We start from the raw sequence: 25,060 nt of genomic DNA, 5'->3' as shown, positions 1-25,060 counted from the left end.
TGCTGGGAAGCCGCGCGGCTGTTTTAAAAGGTCGCAGCCGGCCTGGGGGGCTTCCCAGCACCCCCCCGAACCCCCAGGCTGGCTGCAACCTTTTAAAACAGCCGCGCCGCTTCCCAGCTGTCTCCTGAAGCCGAACGCGGAAGTTCGGCTTTGCCGTTCGGCTTCAGGAGACAGATGGGAAGCGGCCCCCCCCACCCCAGCACTTTTGAATCCCGCCGCTTCTGCTGGATACATGCGATGGGTGGGACGAGCAGCGCGGAAGCCGGAGCCCGGCCCCGTGGGCTCGGTTACATCTTCCGCTGCCAGCCAGGCAGCGCAACGAAGAGAGGCATTCGCTTTCCTCCCGCCGGCCCCTCAATCGGGCCGGCAGGGAACAGAATGGAGCCTTCCACGGCAGCTGCCTGCTGGGCTGGTAAGGGGGGGAGCCGAGCCCAGCCCTGTGGCATTCGCTTTCCTCCCGCCCGCAGCCGACTGATCGTGGACGGCTTCCCGATCTCGGAGAGCTTCCTGGGCATGAAAGCTCGTGAATGCAACAAGGACAAAAGCCAGGAAGCTCTCCGAGATCGGGAAGGAGCCCACGGTCAGACGGCTGCGTGCGGGAGGAAAGCGAATGCCTCTCTTTGTTGTGCTTCCGCCAGCATGGCCTGGCTGGCAGCGGAAGATGTAACCGAGCCCACGGGGCTGGGGTCGGCTCCCCCTCTTACCAGCCCAGCAGGCAGCTGCCATGGAAGGCTCCGTTCTGTTCCCTGTTGGCCACGGAGCCCGGCCCCGTGGGCTCGGTTACATCTTCCACTGCCAGCCAGGCAGCGCAACGAAGAGAGGCATTCGCTTTCTTCCTGCCGGCCCCTCAATCGGGCCGGCAGGGAACAGAATGGAGCCAGCCCAGAAGCAAGAGACGCAGGATCGGGCCGGCGGCAGGCGAGGCAGCAGGTCTGCATCCTGGGTGGGCGGCGGGCGAGGAGGCGCGGCCGAGCGGCGACAGCGGCGGTTCTCCTCACTTCGGAGAGCTTCCTGGGCATGAAAGCTCGCGAATCCAACAAGAACGAAAGCCAGGAAGCTCTCCCTGGCGGAGACCATCGGCCCCTCAATCGGGCCGGCAGGGAACAGAGCAGAGCCCACATGGCTGTGCTCCGTGACGGGGACCACTGGCTTGCCTAGCAGGCTGGGAGGGAGGCGGAATACGGGAGGAGGAGGAAGAGGAGGAGGAGGGAGGAAGGAGAGAGAGAGAGAGAGGGAAGCCGCCCGGCTGTTTTAAAAGGTGACAGCCGGGCGGCAGCGTTTTTTTGCGGTTTTTTTTTGTTGTTGCACGGATTAATTGACTTTACATTGTTTCCTATGGGAAACAATGTTTCGTCTTATGAACCTTTCGTCTTACGAACCTCCCCCTGGAACCAATTAAGTTCGTATCTTGAGGTTCCACTGTATGCGGAAAGGGGTAACCATGTTTGTTACTTTTTCTTTTTAAACCATTGGATTAATGTGAAGTAATACCCTTGTTTTCTGTTTCCCCACCAAACAGCTGAATTCATAAATTAACATTTGCGGTGTTCTGTTACATTGTTTATTTTCTGATCAGCAGAGTTATATCTTGAATTGAATTATATTTGAATTGCTAAATGTTTAATGAATTATTATTAGAATGAGATAGCATGAATGTTATTTGCTATGTATATACACATAATATAATTAAAATATATATTTAAACATGTAGCCATAACTCCTAAGCATGCTGATTATTTTTATTAATAGTTGAAACAGATTACCTTTCTCTATAATCTCTGTATAATCTATACAATCTGTATAAACTTCTAAATCCAGACATTATAAATTATCTGTGCCAATTTTGATTTTCTTAAGTTTCTTCTTCATAACCATATATTTTCAAATGAAAAATATGTTCTTATTCCAATAAAAATAATATATCACAATAAAATATCACTCTTTGCTAAGGCAGAAATATTTTTAGAACATCTAAATTCGAATGTGCCCATCCAATTTATCAAAATAATAGTTTAATGGCTATGCCATTATGATCCATATTTAATTCTGAGATTATAATATATTATATGCCAGGAGTCCCAAAATTTGGCAACTTTAAGACTTGTGGACTTCAACTCCCAGAATTCTCCAGCCAGCATAGCTGAGATTGAAATCCACAAGTCTTGCGTTGCCAAGTCTGAAGACCTCTGTTATATGCCTTAAAAGGTTCTTCCCTGAACAGTTAAAATATATGTGAATTTTATAATTATTTTAGACCAAATGGAGGCAAGTGACATAGAGACTAATATTGAAACACCAAGTTCATATTTGTTTTTTCCCCCCTGCTGCACAGGAAAAATATGAGCTAGTTACAATTTACATATCTGAATAGGCCAGACAATATGAGTGTAGGATTGTTGTAATAATTAGTTTTCAATTTAACAAAATTGTAGACTAGTAAATAGTTTTACTACTAGGGGCCTTATTTACTCCCAATTGATAACCTCACTCAATAATTTTATATCCTGTAGATATTTATCAAATGAAATAGATTTATACTAAATACTTCAGCATTTAGGCAAACTTAAACACTGAGAGCACCAGATAATATGGCTACCAGATTTTATTTCCTTACTTATTTGTTTGTTTACTAACTTACTTACCTAACTATTTATATCCTATCTATTATTTTTACAAATAATTCTCAAAGGCAAACATATCTAACATCTTCCACCTCCTATTTTGCCCACAAAAACAATCCTATGAACTGGCTGGTGAAGATAAAACAAAGTGTATTCAATTAATTTTTATAAGAAAATTAAAGTATTGTAATATATTGATAAGGCTATATTCTCTGAATCTGGTTAATTGTTCCTGAAATACACTAACCTTATTGGGAAAATATCTTGGCTGTGTTACTTAGAGTAAAATTGCTGGGTTGTTGTTAAACATTTTTATTGATTGCCACATCACCAGTACAATAACAGATTGATTGTTTTTCCCATGTGAATAAATTAGAAAGTAATCAATACTTGACATTTTTGAAGTAAGGGTTTAAAATCTTTAAGAATGTCAAACTTAGTTTCATATTGCTTTTAAAAATATGTTCTATGCTCTGTTATATGTTTACCTGAGAGCCCTAATTAATGGAAATATTTATTTCTAGATAAGTTTAAGTATGCATTGATAATTCCTATTCTCATTTGCATAGAAAAAAGATACATAAAAATAGCTTTTTAAAAACAGTTTGATTTTTCACTTCAGTGTATTTCTCAAAATGAATTTGTAAAAAAACTAGACTATATCTTTAATAATCATGGATTGCTGTGGGTGCTTTAATCATCACCACTGAGATTCTGTAATGGTGTAACGGATGATGATCTTCCAAGTACCCATGTAAATTTGGACAACTTCTCCTCCCACAATCAGGATCAGGAATGATGGGGAGGAGGAAAGCAGCCTAACTGCCTGTTGGTGGCAAAAGGCAGGATCAGGAGAGTTCTGGAAGTTGGGGTCCATGGATCTTAAAGTTGCCAAGTTTGAAGACCTCTGCCATAATCTTTTGAAAATGAAGGATGCCAACGATGATGACCAAAAAGGAGAATTATTTCTTTGACCAGGGACTAACATAGATATTGCTGACAAGCCTAATAGCAGCAGCAACAACAACAACAAGAATTAGGGAAATGCAAATAGTTTTAATCTGGGTCATATTCCATTTTTCTACCCCAATAATCTTGCTGTAATATATGAGTATTCGTGCACAAAACATTCCCAGTTGACATCATTTGCTAAGATTGAAACACATTTAAATGACAAGATACGCTGCCTTAAGTTATCTTTTAGAGCATTACTTCTCAACCTTGGCAACTTTAAGAAGTGTGAACTTCAACTCCCAGAATTTTCCAGCCCGCATATGTGTTGTGGTTGGCTCTGGCCCAGCTCCTGCACCAGGGAATGTGGAGGTGGATGCAGGGAAAACTTCAACATGTCACAGGCCTGTGTTATTGCCCACAGAGTCAGTTCAGAGTTTAGTTTCCTCAGACGAAGAAGAAGGAGGTGGGAGTGACTTGGAAGAGGGGGGCTTGGCACACAGCCCAGGCAGTCAATCTCCATTATCTTCCATTGATTCAGATGAAGACGCCTTGGACCCACGCAAGTGCAGAATTATGCGTAGAAAAGACCAAGTAAGGACATATTACAGGAGATAAGAGTGACCACCTGTGTTTGGGTGGGGCTCCAGTAATTAGGGCTGCTGCTATAAATAGCAGCGTGTGGGTTTGGCCGTTGTGGAAGAGTATCTGATCGCAGTTCTTCAGGAATCCTGTGTTGCTGTTTTCTGGACTTTGTTGATTTTTCATGCCTTTGAAACCAAAGCAGAGCAATGTATGTGTGTCTCACTTCATTGGAAGAAGAAGGGGTGTGAAGTTTCTTCACAGCTGCTAGCTAAGTACTTAATGACTGCTTAAGGGAAATTGTACAGACTACCCGGTTGTTTTGGGACGAGTGCTCTTTGCAATACAAAAAGAGTGCTTAGTTTATTTTGAATTTTGTGATAAAGAACATTGTTTTGAATTTTCAAACGTGTGTGTGTCTGAAATTTGTACCCTTGAATTTTTGGGAGGTTCCTAACAGAGATCCCGGCAGAACACATATTGAATGAAGAATTTTGGGAATTTTGTCTTAAAATTAGCAAGGTTGAGAAACACTCCTTAGAGAGGTAGCATTATTCATAATATACTTATTTTCATATTTGTTAAAGCTAATATCTCTCTAATACTGAACATCTGCATTTCTTTTCCAGTTATTTATGGTGGACAATGGAGCAGATGATTGGAGAATAGCCATGACTTATGAGCGCATTTTTTTCATCTGCTTGGAAATTTTGGTATGTGCTATTCATCCTATACCTGGCAACTACACTTTTACATGGACAGCTCGTCTTGCCTTCTCCTATACTCCATCCACAACAATAGCTGATGTGGATATAATTTTATCCATACCTATGTTCCTGAGACTTTATCTTATTGCCAGAGTTATGCTTTTGCATAGCAAACTTTTCACTGATGCCTCATCCAGAAGCATTGGAGCACTAAACAAGATCAACTTCAATACACGTTTTGTTATGAAAACTTTAATGACAATATGCCCGGGAACTGTACTTTTGGTTTTTAGTATCTCCTTATGGATAATTGCTGCATGGACTGTCAGAGCTTGTGAAAGGTAAGCTGCCATAAAGTATACTTTATGATTGGTTCAATGATGTTTTGTATACATTTTGCTATCACCACTGCTTATTAATTTGGGTATTCCCTTATATGGATGTTAATTATTTTTTGGTCTATAACTTTTTGGTTTCTTACAGTTTTAATGTCTTATATTTAAACATTTGAGAGAGAAGATTAAATTGTAATTTCCTCTTGCTATAGGATCATTTACTGAGTATAATTTATTTTACTTCCAGTTGAACTAGTATTTAATTCTTCAGAATCTAGATACATTTTATTACAATTTAACCCGAGGGCAACATTGTACAAGTGGAACTGGAATGCAGTTTAAACAGGGAGAGGTCCTTGAGTTGTCCTCTTCCTATTTGATTTAGGGAACATAAAGTGTGTTGAGAAAAGACTTGCTGATTTTATTAATATGATATGGTGCAGTTATTAACATATTAAATATTCAAATATATTAAATCACGGAGAAGCCTAGATACGAAATGATTATGAGTGAATTGTTGCTTTTGAAATAAATAAACATTATTGCTATATGGGACTCTCTAGCAACTTTGGTCAGAACTTTTCAACAATAATAGGAGAGGATAAAATGTTCTAGAAACAAATCTTTCACAGAACAGCATGGAGGGTCCAAATGAAGTCACCTTCATCTGTAAGGTTGCATTTGTAAAACTGTAAGTTTTTTCCATTGCTTCTTCCACTGTTTTCTTAATCAGAAAACCCTGCCACTGACAGGGAATACAATAGCAGTCATTAAGTATTTGAAGGGTTGTCATAAAGAAGACCAAAATCTATTCCCTACCAATCCAGTAAATAGGACCAGAAATAATTGATTATAGTTATGGGAAGATTCTGCTTGAATATTAAGCAAGAATGTGTAACAGAACTGTTGATAATAGAAAACTACGAAGGGAGTAGCAAGGTCCTTTATAATGAAGGTGTTTAAGTATATATAGGTCAGATAGCAACCCACTGAATATATCTTAATTTTCTTGAGCATGGAGTGGATGAGTTATTGCTTCCCGTCAACTCTGTGGTGTATATTGGTGATCCCAATGAACAAATGAGTAGAAATTAGTTGGATTCTATGTAATTCTGAATTTTCACCTTTGTTTATAGCATGAATACTGCTAGAATGAATGTTCCTAGCATTCATTTTTATAAAAGTGGCTCATTATTTTTTATTTTTTCTGATTTTAAACATCTCCTTGTGAAAAATTGCAAAAGTGGTAATTTGCAAATTATGGTTGTTTTTTAAAAAAATCAAAACTTATTTTGTAACATGATTCTAAGGGAATTTTATTTAACTTATTTCATTTAATTATTTGGAGCTGTATATTTCATGTCCTCCAAATCTTGCTGCAAATGTTCTGCTAGAGAGGTTGGTTTTTAAAAATGCTATAGTGAATTACTGTCATTGGGTCTGGATACTGTTGTGGTTGGCTCTGGCCCAGCTCCTGCCCCAAGGAATGTGGAGGTGGATGCAGGGGAAACATCAACATGTCATAGGCCTGTTTTATTGCTGACAGTCAGGTAGTGCAGTTTCTTCGGACGAAGAAGAAGGTGGGGGTGACTTGGAAGAGGGGGGCTTGGCACACAACCCAGGAAACCAATCTCCATTATCTTTGGTCGATTCGGATGATGAAGTGTTAGACCCACGCATGAGCAGAAATATGCATCGAAGAGACCAATTGAAGAAATATTACAGGAGATAAGATAGGCCACCTGTGTTTGGGTGGGGCTCCAGTAATTAGAGCTGCTGATAGAAATAGCAGCGTGTTGGCTTGGCCGTTGTGGAAGATTATCTGATTGTTGTTCTTCAGGACCGTGCCTTGCTGTTTCCGGACTTTGTTTGTTGATTTTTCATGATTTGGAAACCAAAGCAGAGCAAAGTGTGTGTGTTTCACAACTGCTAGCTAAGTACTTAAGGACTGATTAAGGGGATTGTACAGACTACCAGGTTGTTTCGGGACGAGTGCTATTTGCAATACAAAAAGGGTGCTTTGTTTCTTTTGAATTGTTGTGATAAAGAACATTGTTTTTGAACTTTCAAGTGTGTGTGTGTGTGTCTGAAATTTGTACCCTTGAATTTTCAGGAGACTCTTACAATAGAGCTCGGCAGAACAGATACAAGTCAGGGATTGCGTTACTGCCGGTTCGCACAGGGATGTGCTGCATGTGGATGCATGCATGTGCAGTACTATGCGCAGAAGCAAAGAACAAGATGGTGGTGCCTATAGTTTTGTGGAGAAAACCAGTTTAGGGCATGGAATGGCAGGATCCAGCAACCCAGGCCATCAAATTATTACCTATTCTATAGAAACAATCCGAACCAGTAGGAACCTGCCACTGGTACAAGTTTTTAACTTTTTTTTTTAAGATGATGCATAGTAATGAAATATGAAAAAATATATTTGACTAATCAGTTTTCACATATTTTTCAGGTCATTGACTTACACATGTATATTTGAGAATACATTTCGTTTGTTCACTTTTGAAAGACTGTCTAAAACTACAGCCAGCATGAAATTATTTTTGTTCTATTTCTTCTCTTGAAAAGAGAAAAAGATAACAAGCTCAGACCTGTGGAATTGATATTAATAAGCAATAATTTAATTTAAGATCTTAATTTAATCTGTCTGATCCAGTAAGGACAATATTAATTGTCACTGCTCAAATATAAAATAACAATCCTAGTTTTATATCAGCAGCTATCAGAGGATAAGGAAAGAAAGTTTGGTGATGGAAGTACATAAATGGCATGCTTCTTGCATTTACATGCAGAAGCTACAAAATGTTTTATTTTTATTTATTTTATTAATTGGATTTATATGCCACCCCCTCTGCCCCTCTCCGAGAACTCAGGGCGGCTTACAAAATGTATATGTCACCCTTCTGGCTTATGAAAACCTCCCCAACACAATATAATAACCTAAATCCAATTAATTTAAAACTAATTATACAAATCTATAATCCCCAATTTATTAAAAAGCCAGTCATGCCCACTCAGACAGCAACTGTACGTGACATTCATTGGCTATGGGGCTAGAATCTAATCGCTGCAACCCTGGTGACAGAGGGGAGTCTCAAGACTCTTGTGGAAAGCGAGAAGGGTGGGGGCAGTACGACTTTCCAAGGGGAAGATGATTCCAGAGCTCTCAAAGAGAAGGCTCTTCCCCTAGGCCCTGCCAAGCAACAGTGTCTAGTTGATGGGACCTGGAGAAGGCCGACTCTGTGGGACCTAACCGGTTGCTGGGACTCATGCGGCAGAAGGCGGTCCCGCAATTAATCTGGCCCAATGCCATGAAGGGCTTTATAGGTCAGTTTGAATTGTGTCTGTAAACCAATCAGCAGCCAGTGCATTCCACGGAGTGCTGGAGAAACATGAACATGCCAAGGGATATCCATAATAGCTCGTGGGGCTGCATTTTGCACAATGTTTCCAAATGCTCTTCAAAGGTAGCCCCATGTAAAGAGCATTGCAGTAGTCAAATCTCGAGGTGATAAGGACATGAGTGACTGTGAGTGGAGACTCTCTGTCCAAATAAAACTGCAACTGGTGCACCAGGTGAACCTGGCAAATGTCCCCCCCCTAGTTTGTTATTTTATTTATGTAAGCTTATATATCATTTGAAGGGTCAGTTGACTGTAGTAAAGGGATCAGTCTAGAAACGGGAAGTTGTGAGTTCTAGTCCAGTCTTAAGCACAAAGCCAATTGGAAATCCTAATATACCATATAAACCATAACTTTATTGTAGGAAGGAAGCCAATCATGTCAGTTGCCAGAAATCTTTTGCTGATTTTTCTAAACCCCTAAGCAGGCATGTTAAATTGGGAAGCCAGGGGCCAGTTGTGTCATGTGCAGGTGACGCTCACCCAGGCTGCGCAAAGGCAAAAATGCCACGATATATCACGATATGTCAAGTATGTGATCGAATTTGACATGTGCCCTACAGGGTTGGTGACTGTGTTATCTTAGGAATATTGCTACTATAAAGAAGGGAAGCAGCTGGTGGTGTGTTGGCATAGGCTTGCTGCAGCTTGTGAGAATCAATCGTTAAATTTTCAGTATGCAAGCTGATTGACATCTGAGGTCAGCCTCAGCACTTAATGGGCCAATCAGCTGTTCTGTAGCTAGCTGGATGGCACAGCTATGGCAATGAAGCCAGGAGAATTGATTTTTAAGCATTTAAGAGCGTACTTGTCTTTCTTTTTCTTTCTAGGTCCTCTTTCTTTTTAGAAAGGTCATCCTCATTTCCTCTAATGATGACACTTTGTCAGAGTAGGTAACTCTCTTCCATGTCTTATTGAAAATAGAGAAAACAGGTTCTGGGTCATGTGCTTTAAAGGTTTCAATCAACATTTTGAGTTGCATCCAGAAGCACAGCTCTCACTTTATTAGTGTAATGTGGACAAAACTAGACACCTGTAACTAATTACACAACTGAAGTTTGAGCCAGTTGTTGCTTCTGGATAGTCTCCACTGGAAGCCTCACATGGACTGGGTTTCAGTACTCAAACTGAAAGATAATCAAGCCATAATTGATAGGTCCATGGGCCTTCTGATCCAGGAATAGATTGCATTGTAACTGGCATATAAAATGGAGCCTAAGGGACTTTCTGGCAACAGATGCCACCTGCTCCCAGATTATTTACCAGTTTGGCACAATACATTTTAATACCATTCTAAATGGGAAAAAAAGGATTATCACTGGTTTATGTTGATTTCTGAATCCACCTTTTGTGGACTGAACATGAATTTCTTTATTATGCTTGCATTCATGGGATTTTTTAATGTATCAATTCTTTTTCCCAACCAAAGAATATGTATTAAAAGTACCAGGAGTTATTGACTTATGACCACAATTGGGACCTGAATTTTGGTTCCTAAGTGGAGTAGTAAAGTGAGATGTCATGTGATTAACAATACCACAATCCCCTTTGCTGTCATGTTACCAGTTATTAGCCGAGGACCCACCTTCCAGGCACAAGAAATCAAAATGACACCATGAGTTGATCAAGGTTACTTATTTATTGTTGCATGTCTATTTACAAGAAACTCATCAGACTAGCTGCATTCTACTTGGAAATGGCCAGATAAGAGCTTCAGGGATTCTATGCCACTTCCTTCTCTTCAAGGTCCCTAAGCTCACCCCCTCTATATCTCTTCTCACATATTCCCCCCACACACATCTGTGTCCTTTTGGCTTTCCTCACCCTATACTGCATGGATATGGGCTTGCTTGCTATGTCCTAACAAGCTGTAGCTACCCCACCCCACCGCCCTTGCTACCTTGCATTCTGAAACCCCTGCTGCCTTCTCTGTTAAACCTTGCTGGGACTGACTTCACACTGTGAAGAAATAACAACAACAACAACAACAACAATAATAAAAACCAAAACAAAATCAGCACATTAAAACATCCCTTTGCAAAGAGCTCTTGGGCAGGTCTAGGGCTGGCTTCACATTATAAATGGGGAGGGAGTCTACTTTTGGATTGTCCCCCCTTTTCTCTCAATGCAAAGCCAACCCCAGCCCTGGCTAGCAGCTGGGTGAGGCATGCCTCATTAAGAGCAGGAACAGGAAGATGATAAATGTGAATTGGAGTGGTATTATTTGCGTTGGCTAGAGATCAAAATGGCAAAGACGGGGGGAGGGAGATAGATGGATGGATGGATGGATAGATAGACAGACAGGCAGGCAGGCAGGCAGGCAGGCAGGCAGGCGGACAGACAGACAGACAAACAGATAGATACCGTGTTTCCCTGAAAATAAGACCCTGTCTTATTTTTTTTGAACCCTGAAATAAGCACTTGGCCTTATTGTCATGTACTAAAAAGCCCAGTTGGGCTTATTATCAGGGATGTCTTATTTTGGGGAAAACAGGGTAGATAGATAGATAGATAGATAGATAGATAGATAGATAGATAGATAGATAGATAGACCCTGCTAATGAAAGTATGGGTGAACTGCAAAGTGCCAAATATTGATCACATGACCATAAGACACTTCATTGGCTGTAACTTCCGGCAAGAGATCATACGTCCCTGCAATTTAGTGCTTTTGTAACTTCAGTACCTGAACGAATGGTCATGCCGGTATATCAAGAACAAGCTATAAAAAGATACAGAGGGTTTTTTTTCTTATGCAGCACATAATTAACTTTAAAATTGAGTTTTCTATCAATGAAGAGGGATCAAGTTCCCTATTTCTTTCTCTTTTTATTTTTTTCATTTTTGACATTGAGAATCATGATTATGTTCAATTATTTTCCTGGGGGTTTTTGCTGAACCTTTTCTTAAGTATTAGTACTGCTGCCTTTTGATATTTTTATTTGCTCTTTTATTGTGTTATATTTTCTCCTCTAATGTAAAATGCTTTATTATTTTAACAGGAAAAAAAATACAAAAAACCACATAAACTCTAACTACTTTAGAAAGAAAAGCAGAGCATAAAGAAATTTCATGTCATGAAACTGAAAGGAAAATTATTTCTCTTCTGCTGCTACTTAGACTAATATATGTTGTTATTAGAACTCAGGAAAGAATAACATCAGAAAAGTTATTGTTTGATACAAGTCATTTCTAAAGTATTTTACACCATTTGTTTACATATCTACATTAGGTGTTTTAATTAATGGCTTATCATGCTGCTTTTTACACTATAAAGATTTTATTTTAAAAATTACAGCAATAAGATATCATCTCAATGCAGGTTTATGAGCTTCATGTCAAATTTACCAGTCAATTTTATACTGATGTCAGAAATTTTTAGTTAGTTTCCTCCTTAACCACTGGATTTTCTGATAAGAAATGTAACTATGTATTTTCTTGCAGTCTTTTAAATGACTCAAAAGAAGATGGTAATTAAAGGGAAATGGGAACTTTTATACAAACCGAGGGAGAAAGAATGAAACATTAGGAATTACAGCCTAGAAAGCACTAGAAAATATATTAAGCAAGAACAAAAACAGTGAAGGAATATTTTTTTATAAATTCAAATAAACAATACATCATACCGTAGTTTAAAAAGAGAGAGATCTGCACATAACGATCCAAAAAAACTGAAGGATTGGGATAAAATAGAATAGAACTGGTTTAGAACATAATTAGATTTTGATGAAAGAATGGACCTTGTTGTCAACAGACAAAAGCAATAAAGTTAGAAGGCTAAAACTACAAAGAGACTGAAACCATTAGACAAAAGGTTTGAAACTAATACAATACAGCAGAAGACAATACTGTAATGAGAACCAAGATTTTTCTGAAGAAAAAGACTCTTTGTATTTTGTTTTTCTGTCTGTCCTATTACTGCAATATTATTTAGAAGAACAGTGCTTGGTAATCTTTCAAGTTAAGAGTAACTTTTCTTAAACTATAAATACAATTATTTAAAGTAAATATTTTCAAATAAAGCTGAAGGATCCCTCTGAAAATCAATTTCTTTTATAAAAGTGATCTCCATTTTAGAATAAATCTTTTTAAATAATGCCAAAAGAAAAACCAAAGGAAATATTGCTTATTTATAAACATGACATGTTTTTCTTATTCTTTTCTTATTAATTCCAGGTACTGAATTTAAAATAGTACATGGTATCAGGTTTATTAAATGCTATAAAATTGATGAGAAATAATGACTAAACAGCTCAAATATTCTTATTTCCGCTATAATCTATTACCATTCCGATGCAAATTTATTTATTTTTTGATGTGTTCCTGTTTTTATTCAAAATACTGAAATAGAAATGCTAAGTACTAAGTACCAATTTAAATAAGACCATAAATGCAGGCTCTACTATAGCTGTAGTTCTATACACCTGAGAATGGAGCAGACAGAATACACAAAGAAGACATCTCAGTGAGAAAGTATTGAATTTACCTGATATCATATTATCTCTAAAAAGAAGAAAAAAATGGCACAGAAGCTGCCAGAATGTTATCATAGATAAGAACAGCAACGTAGAGAGCAATATTCAAAGCAATATCTTAGTTATGTCAGCAAAATGCTATAAAAGAACTTGGCCTATCCCATGTTGTTGGCTGCTCAACTTTTTTTTTTTTGCTGTATGTTGTTTAAAAGCAGATGTTCTATTTTTAATAATTTTCTTAAACAGTTATTCATCTATTCCTCATAAGCAACTAGTTAGTTACATATACCAAATTGGCCTTAGAATTATATTCCATACTTACGTTTCATAGATATTATAGGATAGCCATTATGCAAAGAAAAGTTATTCAATACAGTCTTTCTCTTGAATGAAGCAGAGGGAAGGAACCTGAATGTTAATGGTACCATTGTTACAGTGAATTTTCTATGTTATGACAATCTATAAATGGTGGTAGAGTTTTTATGTGCCAGTATTATAAGCTCCTTTGTGTCATGGTAACTTTGATTTAGAGGGAAATAGATGTAGGAACCTGTGGTAGGCTCCTGCTGATACAGCTAATTATGCACAGCTTGCGCAAGGGCGGGATAGAATAGAATAATAGAATAGAATTTTTATTGGCCAAGTGTGTTTGGACACACAAGGAATTTGTCTTGGTGCATATGCTCTCAACGTACATAAAATAAAATATACATTTGTCAAGAATCATGTGATACAACACTTAATGATTGTCATAGGAGTCAAATAAGCAATGAAGAAGCAATATTAATAAAAATCTTAGGATATACGCAACAAGTTACAGTCATACAGTCAATATGGGAGGAAATGGGTGATAGGAATGATGAGAAAAACTAGTAGAATAGAAGTGCAGATTTAGTAGAAAGTCTGACAGTTTTGAGGGAATTATTTGTTTAGTAGAGTGATGGCGTTCGGGAAAAAACTGTTCTTGTGTCTAGTTGTCTAGTTGTCTGTAGCGACGTTTTGAGGGTAGGAGTTGAAACAATTTGTGTCCAGGATGCGAGGGGTCAGTAAATATTTTACCCGCCCTCTTTTTGACTCGTGCAGTATACAGGTCCTCAATGGAAGGCAGATTGGCAGCAATTGTTTTTTCTGCAATTCTGATTATCCTCTGAAGTCTGTGTCGGTCCTGTTGGGTTGCAGCACCAAACCAGGATTGAGCGCAATTTTGCTTCTTGCACCTGCACATATAGCAAAACCTTGCACGGGACACATGTGCACCCACATTTCAGCAATTCTTTTTGCTTTGGATGCGGGGAAAGAAAAAACCTCACCGAAGCGTTTGCACACGTGTGTCTCCATGCAAGATTTTGCTACCTGCGCAGGTGCGGGAAGCAAAATTTTGCTTGATCCCGCACTCGCGTGCCAAAGCCATGGAGCTGCATACAATTAGCTGTAGCAGCAGAAGCCCACCACTGGTGGGAACTTTTACCATGATCTGGAACTAGGAGGTATGATAAAAAGATTCCGGTCTTCTCAAGTGAAAGCAAACATAAATTCCAGACTATTCAATCACTTAAAGACAATCATCCAAACTTTAAATGATATAGCCAGCCATGTACAGTATGTTCTTCAGATTCTTTCATTCTAATAGAGATAGTGGAGCTATTAATAAAGATGAACAAAGACAAAGTTAAGTGAATCTTCCCTAACTACTACTTTTACTCTGTTGTGTCGGGCTGTTTTATGCTAACTTGTTCCCTATTGTAAATGAGCTGAGCTTTGGAGAAACGTGCTTGATATTGCATGGAGCAGGGGTGGGTTTCTACTTACCTCACTGCTGGTTTGCATTGCAATGTTTTGCACATACACATTTCCTCGTCCAATTTGGCCTCCGCCCATGCTCAGTAGATGGAACTAGCCCGAAAGACAGCTGAGAAGGTGATCATCTGTGCTTTGGTCAAAGGAATACAACACACGAGCACACAACAGATACAGACTTAATGTAAACTGCTCTAAACTCGACTGCAGGAAATACGACTTTAGTTGGTGCATGGAACTCACTACAAGACTCTGTAATATCATCACCTAACCCCCAGAACCTTACCCTTAGACCAGTGTTTCTCAACCTTGGCAGTTTGAAGATGTGTGGACTTCAACTCCCAGAATTCCCCAGCCAGCGTTGCTGGCTGGGGAATTCTGGGAGTTGAAGTCCACACATCTTCAAACTGCCAAGGTTGAGAAACACTGCCTTAGACTATCCACTGTTGACCTCCTGTTGACGATCCTAAGAGGTCAGTAAGGGGCATGCATAAGTGTACCAGCGTGCCTTCTGTCCCCTGTCCTAATGTTTCTTTCTTACTAGTATCATGTATACGAATATTATTATATCTTTGTATAGCACCAATATGTATTTGACAAAACAAACAAATAAAATAAATAAATAAAATAAGCATAAACCTGGGGGCAGACAGGAGGGCCCTTTTCCAAGCAGCAGCAGATGAAACAACATCCAAACAGTAAAAAAAATCATCAAAAATTCTGAAAAAAAGATGGCGGTGCCCACAGATTAGCACGAACCAGATCTATGATGCCATCATCATGTCACCAGCAGATTGCTAGCAGTTTGGGTGATCTGGTCCAAACCGGGAGGAATTCACTCCTGGGATGGAGTATATATATTGTCATCACCTGTAGTCTTACCTTGATTCCAGGCAAAGCCCATGAATAGAAGTCATAAATCATTGTCCCATAACTTTATGATCCAAAATATAATTAATTTGTTGATAGGTTATATTTTAAATTCAGCTGATAAACATAGCATGACAAGTTGAATTGCAAGCCTAAACACAAAGACCTTGGTATAGTAATAACAAAAGATTTGAGTGCCAAAGCCCACTGCAACAATATAGCCAAGAAGGCTTCAAGAGTTGTAAACCTAATCCTACGTAGCTTCTGCTCTGGCAATCTCACACTACTTACCAGAGCTTACAAAACTTTTGCCAGACCCATCCTCGAATACAGCTCATCTGTTTGGAACCCATATCACATCTCAGACATTAACACCCTTGAAAATGTCCAAAGATACTTCAGCAGAAGAGCCCTTCACTCCTCCACTCGAAATAGAATACCCTATGAGACTAGACTTTCAATCCTGGGCCTAGAAAGTTTAGAACTAAGACGCCTTAAACAAGATCTAAGTATTGCCCACAAGATCATATGCTGTAACGTCCTGCCTGTCGGCGACTACTTCAGCTTCAACCACAACAACACAAGAGCACACAAGAGATTTAAACTTAATATTAACCGCTCCAAACTTGACTGTAAAAAATATGACTTCAGTAACCGAGTTGTCGAAGCGTGGAACTCATTACCGGACTCCATAAAGAAATTAAATAAATTAAATAAATTAAATAAATTAAATAAATTAAATAAATTAAATAAATTAAATAAATTAAATAAATTAAATAAAAATAAAAATAAAACCAAGAGAAATGTTTTAGAACTCTAACAAAGATCTATAATTAGTAGAAGGCTCTACAGTAAATTGATAGTCAAAATAGTTTTGATAGTAATTAAATTGAAAATATGACTCATTGGATTTTGTATAGCTTTATTTAGAAATTGCAATTGAGGAATTGTTTGTGTTTTCTTTCATTGATAGATAAGATTTATAAATAGCCTAGTGTATATTATAGTAAATTATTCCTAGCTATGACTAGTATAATGAAGCATTGATCATTTCCAGAACTGTGAAGCTCTTGGAAACATTATTACCATTCAACTACCCAGTTAAGTTCTCTTCTCATTGCTTTACATCTCCTCCAGCTTTTTATATTTAGCTGGTGAGTAATTTTTCCTCCTAAGCATTAAAAAAAGGGGGGGGGAGACTCTGTTGGCTTTCCCATCAATTTATTTTCTGAATTTTGGAATCACTGATGAGCAGATGTAGAACTAACATCCTTATGGCTCATTTTACTTAGAATACTACTTTTAATTCATGTGTACATTTTTCTACTTAGCAAATTTAACAAACTACAGATTATGGGGAGGAAATGGTAGACCAAGTAAATTTGTTTTATTTCTTTAACATTTTTTTCAAAACCTGGTTGTGCCTTCTAAAGGGAAAAAAACACATGTCTGAATCGTTCAGGAAAACATGGTCTTTTATTTTATTTTAAAGGAGAATGTGTTACTCTTCATGATAAGAGGAAGAAAGGAGGATCTTAAGATGCAACTTTCAGAGTCTTGTGAAGCACAAGGCAAATATTTGAAAACAAGTTTAATGAGAGCTGGGTAGTTAAAAAGAAGCTCAATGCTTTATAAGTGTATTTCCCTTTGACTATTCAAACTTCAGCTGATAAGAGCAAAATAACCTGCTATCTCTCTTAATTTCAAAAGACAAGCGGGGCTAAAATATATTTTGCAAAAAGTAGCATTTTCTTTCCGATCAGTGGGAATAATAAACTATTTGGTTGATACTAGAGGTTTTTGGAATACTTTTAGAAGTGAGTGACAGCTTTATCAAGTAATCAAATTGCATAATATCTTTCAGCTAGCTAAACACATTTTGTAATGGCAATTATGTGCAAATAATAATGATACTGCAGTTGTCAGTTGTCTTGTTTTGCTTTTATCATTTAAAACATTTCAAAATAAGTGTTATAAAAGATCAGTTTATGAAAACTAAACCAGATATATATGAAATGAAATATTGTTTTAAACTGCCTAACCTTGGGTTTCCTTAATTCACTCGTGCCTTGATCAAATCCTTCAATTAAAAAAAGTGTGTTTTATACATGTAATTTTGTCACAGATTACCTTATCAGTTCTCAGCAGAGTAGAATGTATTGTATTTCTAATTAATTGTAGGCATTCAAACTATTACCTCCATCTATAAGTTGGTATATGCAAATTTTATGTAAAACTGCTTTATCTCCTTGCTATATTGCTTGCCTACATATAAAATGTGTGTATTATCAATTTGAAACATGTTTCTTCAAATTATAGCTTATCACACCATTATTCAAAGACAAGAACTAGATAACATAATTCAATATTTTACAGGGAAGCATATAAAAAGTGTGTTCAAAAGCTATTGTATGCACATAATTAAAGTAAAATATTCTAAATTTTTAACTTCTAAATATTGCTCTTTTTCTGTTAACCTAACAGTTTTCTTTTATCATAATTAAGTTGTGATACTCCAGGATAAAAATATTTATTTCCTAAACTCCGCTTGCTGAATTCCACCTGTATCTTGATTCACATTCTTGAGTTTTAAGCTATTTGAAGAGATAGCATGGTATTTCTATAGATTGGCAAGAATATTTATTTATATATTACAGTATATATATCAATGTGGAATTTATTTAGCCTAAAAGGCACTTTGAATTGTTTTCAGATTTTTTTAAAAAAAATGTGCAATTTTTTTGTTGCAGAATAAATAGATTTAATAGAAAAAAATCCTTGCTTCTCTAGTTTGTATCAGAAATAACTTAATAATAAATTCTACACTAGTCTAAAGCTGTTACCAGGGCATGAATGTGGCCAGGTCTCTACTATTCAAATGTACAGCTCCATACATGTCTTCGGAGTCTTCGGAGAGGGGCGGCATACAAATCTAATAAATATAAATATATAATATATGCTTCCTTGAAAATAAACCTTAGTTTAGTTGGTGCAAAATATTTAAATAAAGGATTATAACCATAGTTGATGCATTGAATAACAGTGCTTAAAAAGAGTCTGTTATCCAATGCATCTGTTGAACAGCACAAGAATGATACAGAATAGAATACAGAATACCGGAGTTGGGAGAGATCTTAGAAGTCTTCTAGTCCAACCCCCTGCTCAGACAGGAAACCCTGTACCAGTGAGGGCGAAACTTTTTTCCCTCGAGTGCTGAAAGCGTGTGCACACACACTATCATGCCTCCGCAAGTGCCCTCACCCATAATTCAATGCCTGGGGAGGGTAAAAATTGCTCCCCTGCCCCACCCGGAGGCCCTCTGTAGGCCAGAAACAGCCAATTTCCCAACTTCTGCTAGGCCTGGTAGGCCTGTTTTTCACCCTCCCCAGGCTTCAGAGGCTTCCCTGGAGCCTGAGGAGGGCAAAAACGCCCTCCCCCATCCCCCTGGAGGCCCTCCGGAAGACAAAAATGCCTTCCAAACCTCTGTGTGAGCCAAAAATCAGCTGGCCGGTGCACATATGCATGCTGGAGATGAGCTAGGGCAACGGCTCATGTGCTGGCACATATAGCTCCGCATGCCATCTGTGGCACCCCGTGCCGTAGGTTCGCCATCACTGCCCTATACTATTTCAGACAAAGAGTTGTCCAATATCTCCCTCAAAATTTCCAGCTTTGGAACATTCACAAGTTCTGCAAAGAAGCCATTCCACCCATCAATGGTTCTAACTGTCAAGAAATTTCTTCTTAATTTTATTTTGTTTGTCTCCTTGATCATTTTCCATCCATTGATCCAGTGTCTTGGATCCCTAATTAACTCTGCATATCCATTATTAAGACTATGAATGTTTTGTCTTAAGATATTTGAGACCATATCAGTCATAATGGTAAGGAAAAATCAACAAATTGCTTGAGTCAAAATTTGAATGTCTTATATGTTGAAATGATTAACAGTACTCTTGGGCATAAATGCCAACTACCGTTTTGATTTCTGTTATAAATTGCCCAAATTTTAGATCTATGCCTTTTGAGAGAAGGTGATTCATTCATTTTGCAAATGATTATTTGTCACTGGATCATACAAAGCGTGATTACTGTTTAGTCTTTAAGTTCCCTAGATAGCTTTGGGAAATCATCTATCTAACCTAATTCAAGATTTTTCTGAGGATAAATAGATAGAAGATGAACTATAATTCTTTGTGCATATTGAAAGGAATACAAGAAGAAAGTCATAGACGTAATCTCTCCATATATTTGTCTTTTTCTTATTGAATTTTTCTTTTGTACTACATCCATCTTTTCCCCACGCATTTATCTTTATTGAATTTTCCTTTGACTCTGCATCCATATTCCACTGACAAATTTAGGATGTGAGTCAGTACATTCAGTCAGAGGAGAACTAAATAGTTGTTTATTTGTCACTAAGCACTGGGGCATTAATTTTTTGTCTCATGCTCAAATATTGGATTCCTATTATAGGTAGCTATACTTAAAGCAAGGCAAATGTCTATTTCTGAATTAAATTTGATTTCTAACAATGGCATCTGCTTCAAAACTTCTTCCCCAGCTTTCTCAGTTAGGTGCATTTATCTAGGAAGACTGGAGGCTGCTGACTTGCTGACATAATTAGCTTATTATAAATGGATTTATGGCATAAATGCTTCTCTCTTTGTCCCTAGTATACAAAGAGGAAATAGTATATATGAATGTAGAAAAACATTCATATTCCCATGGAGCTGTTCAGGCCTGGTAAGAATATATTCTGTTGCAGTGAATAGTTTATACAAATTTTTTACTCTGTGAATAACCGGAATACCTCAGCAAAAGTAACTAACCTTTTTCTTAACAACGAATAAATCCATTTATGTCGCCATTTTAAGATTATCACAAGTTTACCACATATAATTGTCGCTTAAATGTACGTACAGTAATTAGAAAAAAAGGCACAGGGATAATAATTTACTTTGCCTCCCAATTTCCACCAAGATGGACTTCATTTGCAAATATCAATAATATACACATCATATCACATACAATATGTTTAGAAAATGGGAATCCCAGAACTTCTTATTGCCTTCTTATGAAATAGACAAGGAGGCTATAGTATACAAAACCTATTGCTCCAAAGAAGTGAGAGAAAGCTGTTTACTTTCTCCTTGTTTATTCAACCTATATGCTAGATAGGAATAAAGAGAATATATATTCTATAGGAATTGCCAGAAGCTGGTTTGGAATAAGATGACCATGGTTTTTACAGTAGAGATAACTAAAGGCTGTACTCTGCTGATGATACTTCTACTATAAACAAAAATGTGAAGGATTACCAGCTCTAGTAGTAAAGGTCAAGTGAAAAAAATGGGACTAAAAATGGAACTTAAAAATAAAGAAGACTAAGTTAATGACATCAGGTGCAACAATTAGCCTTAGAACTGACAATGATGACTTAAGTGGTGGATAGCTTCTGCTTTTAACGATCAGCTGTCAACCGTAAAGGAACAAGCAGTCAAGATATATACCACAGACTCAGTAGAGCAGGATCTAATGCTGGGAAAATGGAAGGAAAGAGAAGAGGATGACGAGCATCAGAATGAATTGACTCAATTGCAGTGGTGATGAGTGCACCATTGGATGGCCTGAAAGACCAAATTAAGGCTAATTGCTCTTGGGGAAAAGATCTATTTATGTAGTTGACACTGACTTGATGCCACATAATCAATCAATTGATTTTGTTTGGCTAAAAGACTGCATTACAAAATTCAAAGAAGTAAATAATCCAAAGACTGGAACATATAAACAAGATCGGGTCGTTTAAAAATTTACAAAAACCTTCCTACCCCTATTTTTTTTAGCATTTGGAGGAAATATACATAGTAACACAAACTAAATTGTAATATATCTACATTTACAGAATAGCATAATCTCAGAATTTTACCAGCACGACTATTGTATGTACTTTTACCCTGCTTTCCCTGTTCACCTCACTCTCCAGAAGGTTTCCTTTTCATCTCACCTGCTGAACCTTCCTCTTATATTTTCCTTCTCTCATTAGTTTACTTCTTGGGATGCAGAGTGGATTTTTCCATGGTGAAAGTAGAATCAGGGTCTCTCCTGCACTGATATAGAAGTCAGAGAGGCAGCCACAGGACAACCTAAGTGGTCCCCTTTAGTCACATCACCAGCATCTCTACACTTGAAGGCTCATATTCAACCCATATGGTACTAAACACACTGGCACAAAGGCTCCATAACAGCCCTAAAATTGTTGCACTCAGGCTGCTCACCGGAGCATAGTGTCCTAGTAGCAAAACAAGGACCCATGATTCCTTCTCTGAGCATTATACTGAGTATGCTGAAGATGTGGGATTTTGGGTTCTTACAAAAAATAAGAACATCTTGGTGGTTTGCTTTTATTATCTTGTTTTCAACAACTGTTGGGTAGGGGAATGAAAAGAAAGCAGTTGCTCTTTTCAACAATCTTAATGAGTTGTCAGAGGTTTTCCTATGCTGGACAGGAAAATAATGATAATCTTCTCTACAGACAGAATAAATTGTTCCATTTGTAAATGTTTTAAATGTAATACTATTTTTCCACTTATATGGTTGCTGCTAAGATCAATAGAATTTAAATTAATTAAAGCATGACTATTGAATTTGTACTCACCTTTTGCCATTATGATATTTCAGTCAACAGATACTAAAACTACAAATTATATTTAGTATTCGGGGTGGGGGAGTCAAAAGACCTCTTGTATTTGGAAAAGTAAGAAAACTGAGATTAATTAGAAAGGATGGCAAACCTATGTCATATGTGCCACAGGTGGCACATGGACCCATATCAGAGGCCATTCGACACATTGCTCTATGTCAGCTCCAGTGTGCATGCGCACACTTAACACCTGATTTTCGGTTCTGGGGAAAGCCATTTTGCCCTCCGGAAGCTTCAGGGAAACTTCCCTGAAGCCCACAAGTATGAAAGACAGCCCAACAGGCAAACCAGAAGTTTGGAAAATGGGCTTCTGGTTTGCCCGTTTTGCTGTTTTTCACATCCTGGGGCTTCAAGAAGATTCCCTAAAGGCTCCGAAGGGAAAAAACAGCACAATGGGCAAACCGGAGGTCTGTTTTTCTAAATTTCCAGTTTGGCCATTTGGCCATTTTTCCCCATCTCAGGCTTCAGTGAGGCCTTTGCGCAGGGACGGGAGGATTTTGCGCATGTGCAAGGACAGTCGGGGGGTGGGTGGGTTGCACAAGCATGGGAGGAAGGGAATGAGTGTAGGTACATGTGCAAGTGCTAGCACATGCCCACACACCCTTTTGGTACGCGAACCAAAAAAGGTTCACCATCACTGAACTAAACATTTCATAGATAGCCAATATTACTTGTAATAGCCTTTGTTTGGAGTAAAAATATTTGATATACTGGTATCAGTATTCAGGGTAATATTGATATATTGATTATATCAATAGCTTTATGACTATAACATGGAACTACTGATTCATTGATTTTATCAGTCTGTGTCAGTATTTCCCAACCTTGGCAACTTGAAGATATTTGGACTTGGCTGGGGAATTCTGGGAGTTGAAGTCCAGATATCTTCAAGTTGCCAAGGTTGGGAAACACTGGTCTGTGTAAACAAATACTGTATATAATTATTATATATTATTTGTACCCGATAAGAATCATTAAGTGTTGTACCTCATGATTCTTGATATATGTATTTTTTCTTTTATGTACACTGAGAGCATATTCACCAATGACAGATTCCTTGTGTGTCCAGTCACACTTGACCAATAAATATTTCTATTACATTCTAAAAATAAAGAATTCTATTCTATTTCTAATCTGAAGTAGGAAAAATTTATGGAGATGAATCACAAATTATAATAAAAATGAACTTAAAGTGTAGAACGTTGCTGCTGATAGACCAAATATAAGAGTGGATTGCATAATAGAATTACAGTTCTCTAAATAGGGGAAATGAATTGAATGAAGTCGTAGTTATTGGAGGACAATATTCATTGTAATACTCTTGGCTGATTTGTTAGAATATTTAACAGTGACTTAAAACAGACACAAGCCCTAAATTCTGCCACACACCTGCAAAAAGTTTCTATTAAAAAAAAGTCCTCAGTGATCTACATGGGCAAATGCTAGAAACTTTAATTCAGTAGAGTTAAAAGCAAAAATCAAAACAGGATGTTTCTGCTTAATTGAATGACATATTACAGAGTTTTAAAGCTAGATTTGAATATTGAAGGCAAGTAGGCTTATTTACGCTGCAAATTTGCTGATGGAGCAGAAAGCACAGGCTCCCTCATGGGTCTGGAACAGGAAATGGGCGATCTCACACAAAATGTGGTGAGACCACATTTGGAGTACTGTGTTCAGTTCTGGAGACCTCACCTACAAAAAGATATTGACAAAATTGAACGGGTCCAAAGACGGGCTACAAGAATGGTGGAAGGTCTTAAGTATAAAACGTATCAGGCAAGACTAAATGAACTCAATCTGTATAGTCTGGAAGACAGAAGGAAAAGGGGGGACATGATCGAAACATTTAAATATGTCAAAGGGTTAAATAGGGTTCAGGAGGGAAGTGTTTTTAATAGGAAAGTGAACACAAGAACAAGGGGACACAATCTGAAGTTAGTTGGGGGAACGATCAAGCAGGGAAGTGGGGTGGGACAAAGCAAGATATTTAAAAGCCGCCCCTTCCTCAGATCACCCTCTTATTCGGATTGTCACTGGATGCACCCACCCTCCCTCCCTTTAACTATTGATGTGTTAGGGTTGCCAATGGGGGCCGAGTAGGAATTATTTGTGGCATGAGCACCTTTGTTGAAAGCCGTTTTTTCACTTACTCCACACCAAAGTGGTTGGGAGGGGACAGGTAGGGGGTGCTTTAGTCGGCAATTCTGTTTCCATTGTTCGTTAATTTTAAATCCCCTTTTGGTCACTGGGGGGCAGGTCGGGGGCGGAAATGGGGTTAGCAGCAGCTGTGTGTTCTCCTTTAGGGTGCTTTTTGGGATGTGATTGGCTGCCCCTCGTCTGAAGCCCTGGGCATGTCGGGCCTGAGTTTTGGAGGGGCGCCTGTGTCAGGAGAGCAAGGGAAAGACCAGGGGGTACTTTCCCTTGCTCAGCAAGGAGCTTTGCCCATAGCTGCTTAAAAATGTTTTGACAGAGATTCCATCCCCTTTGTCATTTACCTTTGCAGGTTTTTCACAGAATTTTATTAATTTATATCAATAAAGTGACCTATTTTAACTCCAGTCTTATGTCCATGTGTTATTTGGCTTCCAAGGCAATAAAGCTATTTA

At 38.1% G+C, this 25,060-nt stretch overlaps 1 protein-coding gene across 1 annotated transcript in view; it reads left to right on the top strand.

The window, feature by feature from the left end:
• KCNN2 (potassium calcium-activated channel subfamily N member 2) overlaps nt 1-25,060 on the top strand; it is a 91,812-nt gene that overhangs the window by 10,834 nt on the left and 55,918 nt on the right. Inside the window, exon 3 of the mRNA XM_070736330.1 lies at nt 4,784-5,202. Within this exon, the coding sequence (XP_070592431.1) occupies nt 4,784-5,202 (419 nt within the window). The remainder of the gene's footprint in view (nt 1-4,783; nt 5,203-25,060) is intronic.

The sequence above is a fragment of the Erythrolamprus reginae genome, chromosome 2 (genome assembly GCF_031021105.1).
Source record: "Erythrolamprus reginae isolate rEryReg1 chromosome 2, rEryReg1.hap1, whole genome shotgun sequence".
NCBI classification, from domain to species: Eukaryota; Metazoa; Chordata; class Lepidosauria; order Squamata; family Dipsadidae; genus Erythrolamprus; species Erythrolamprus reginae.
The sequence above is the reverse complement of the archived record's forward strand: the minus strand, read 5'-3'. Positions and strand labels throughout refer to the sequence as shown.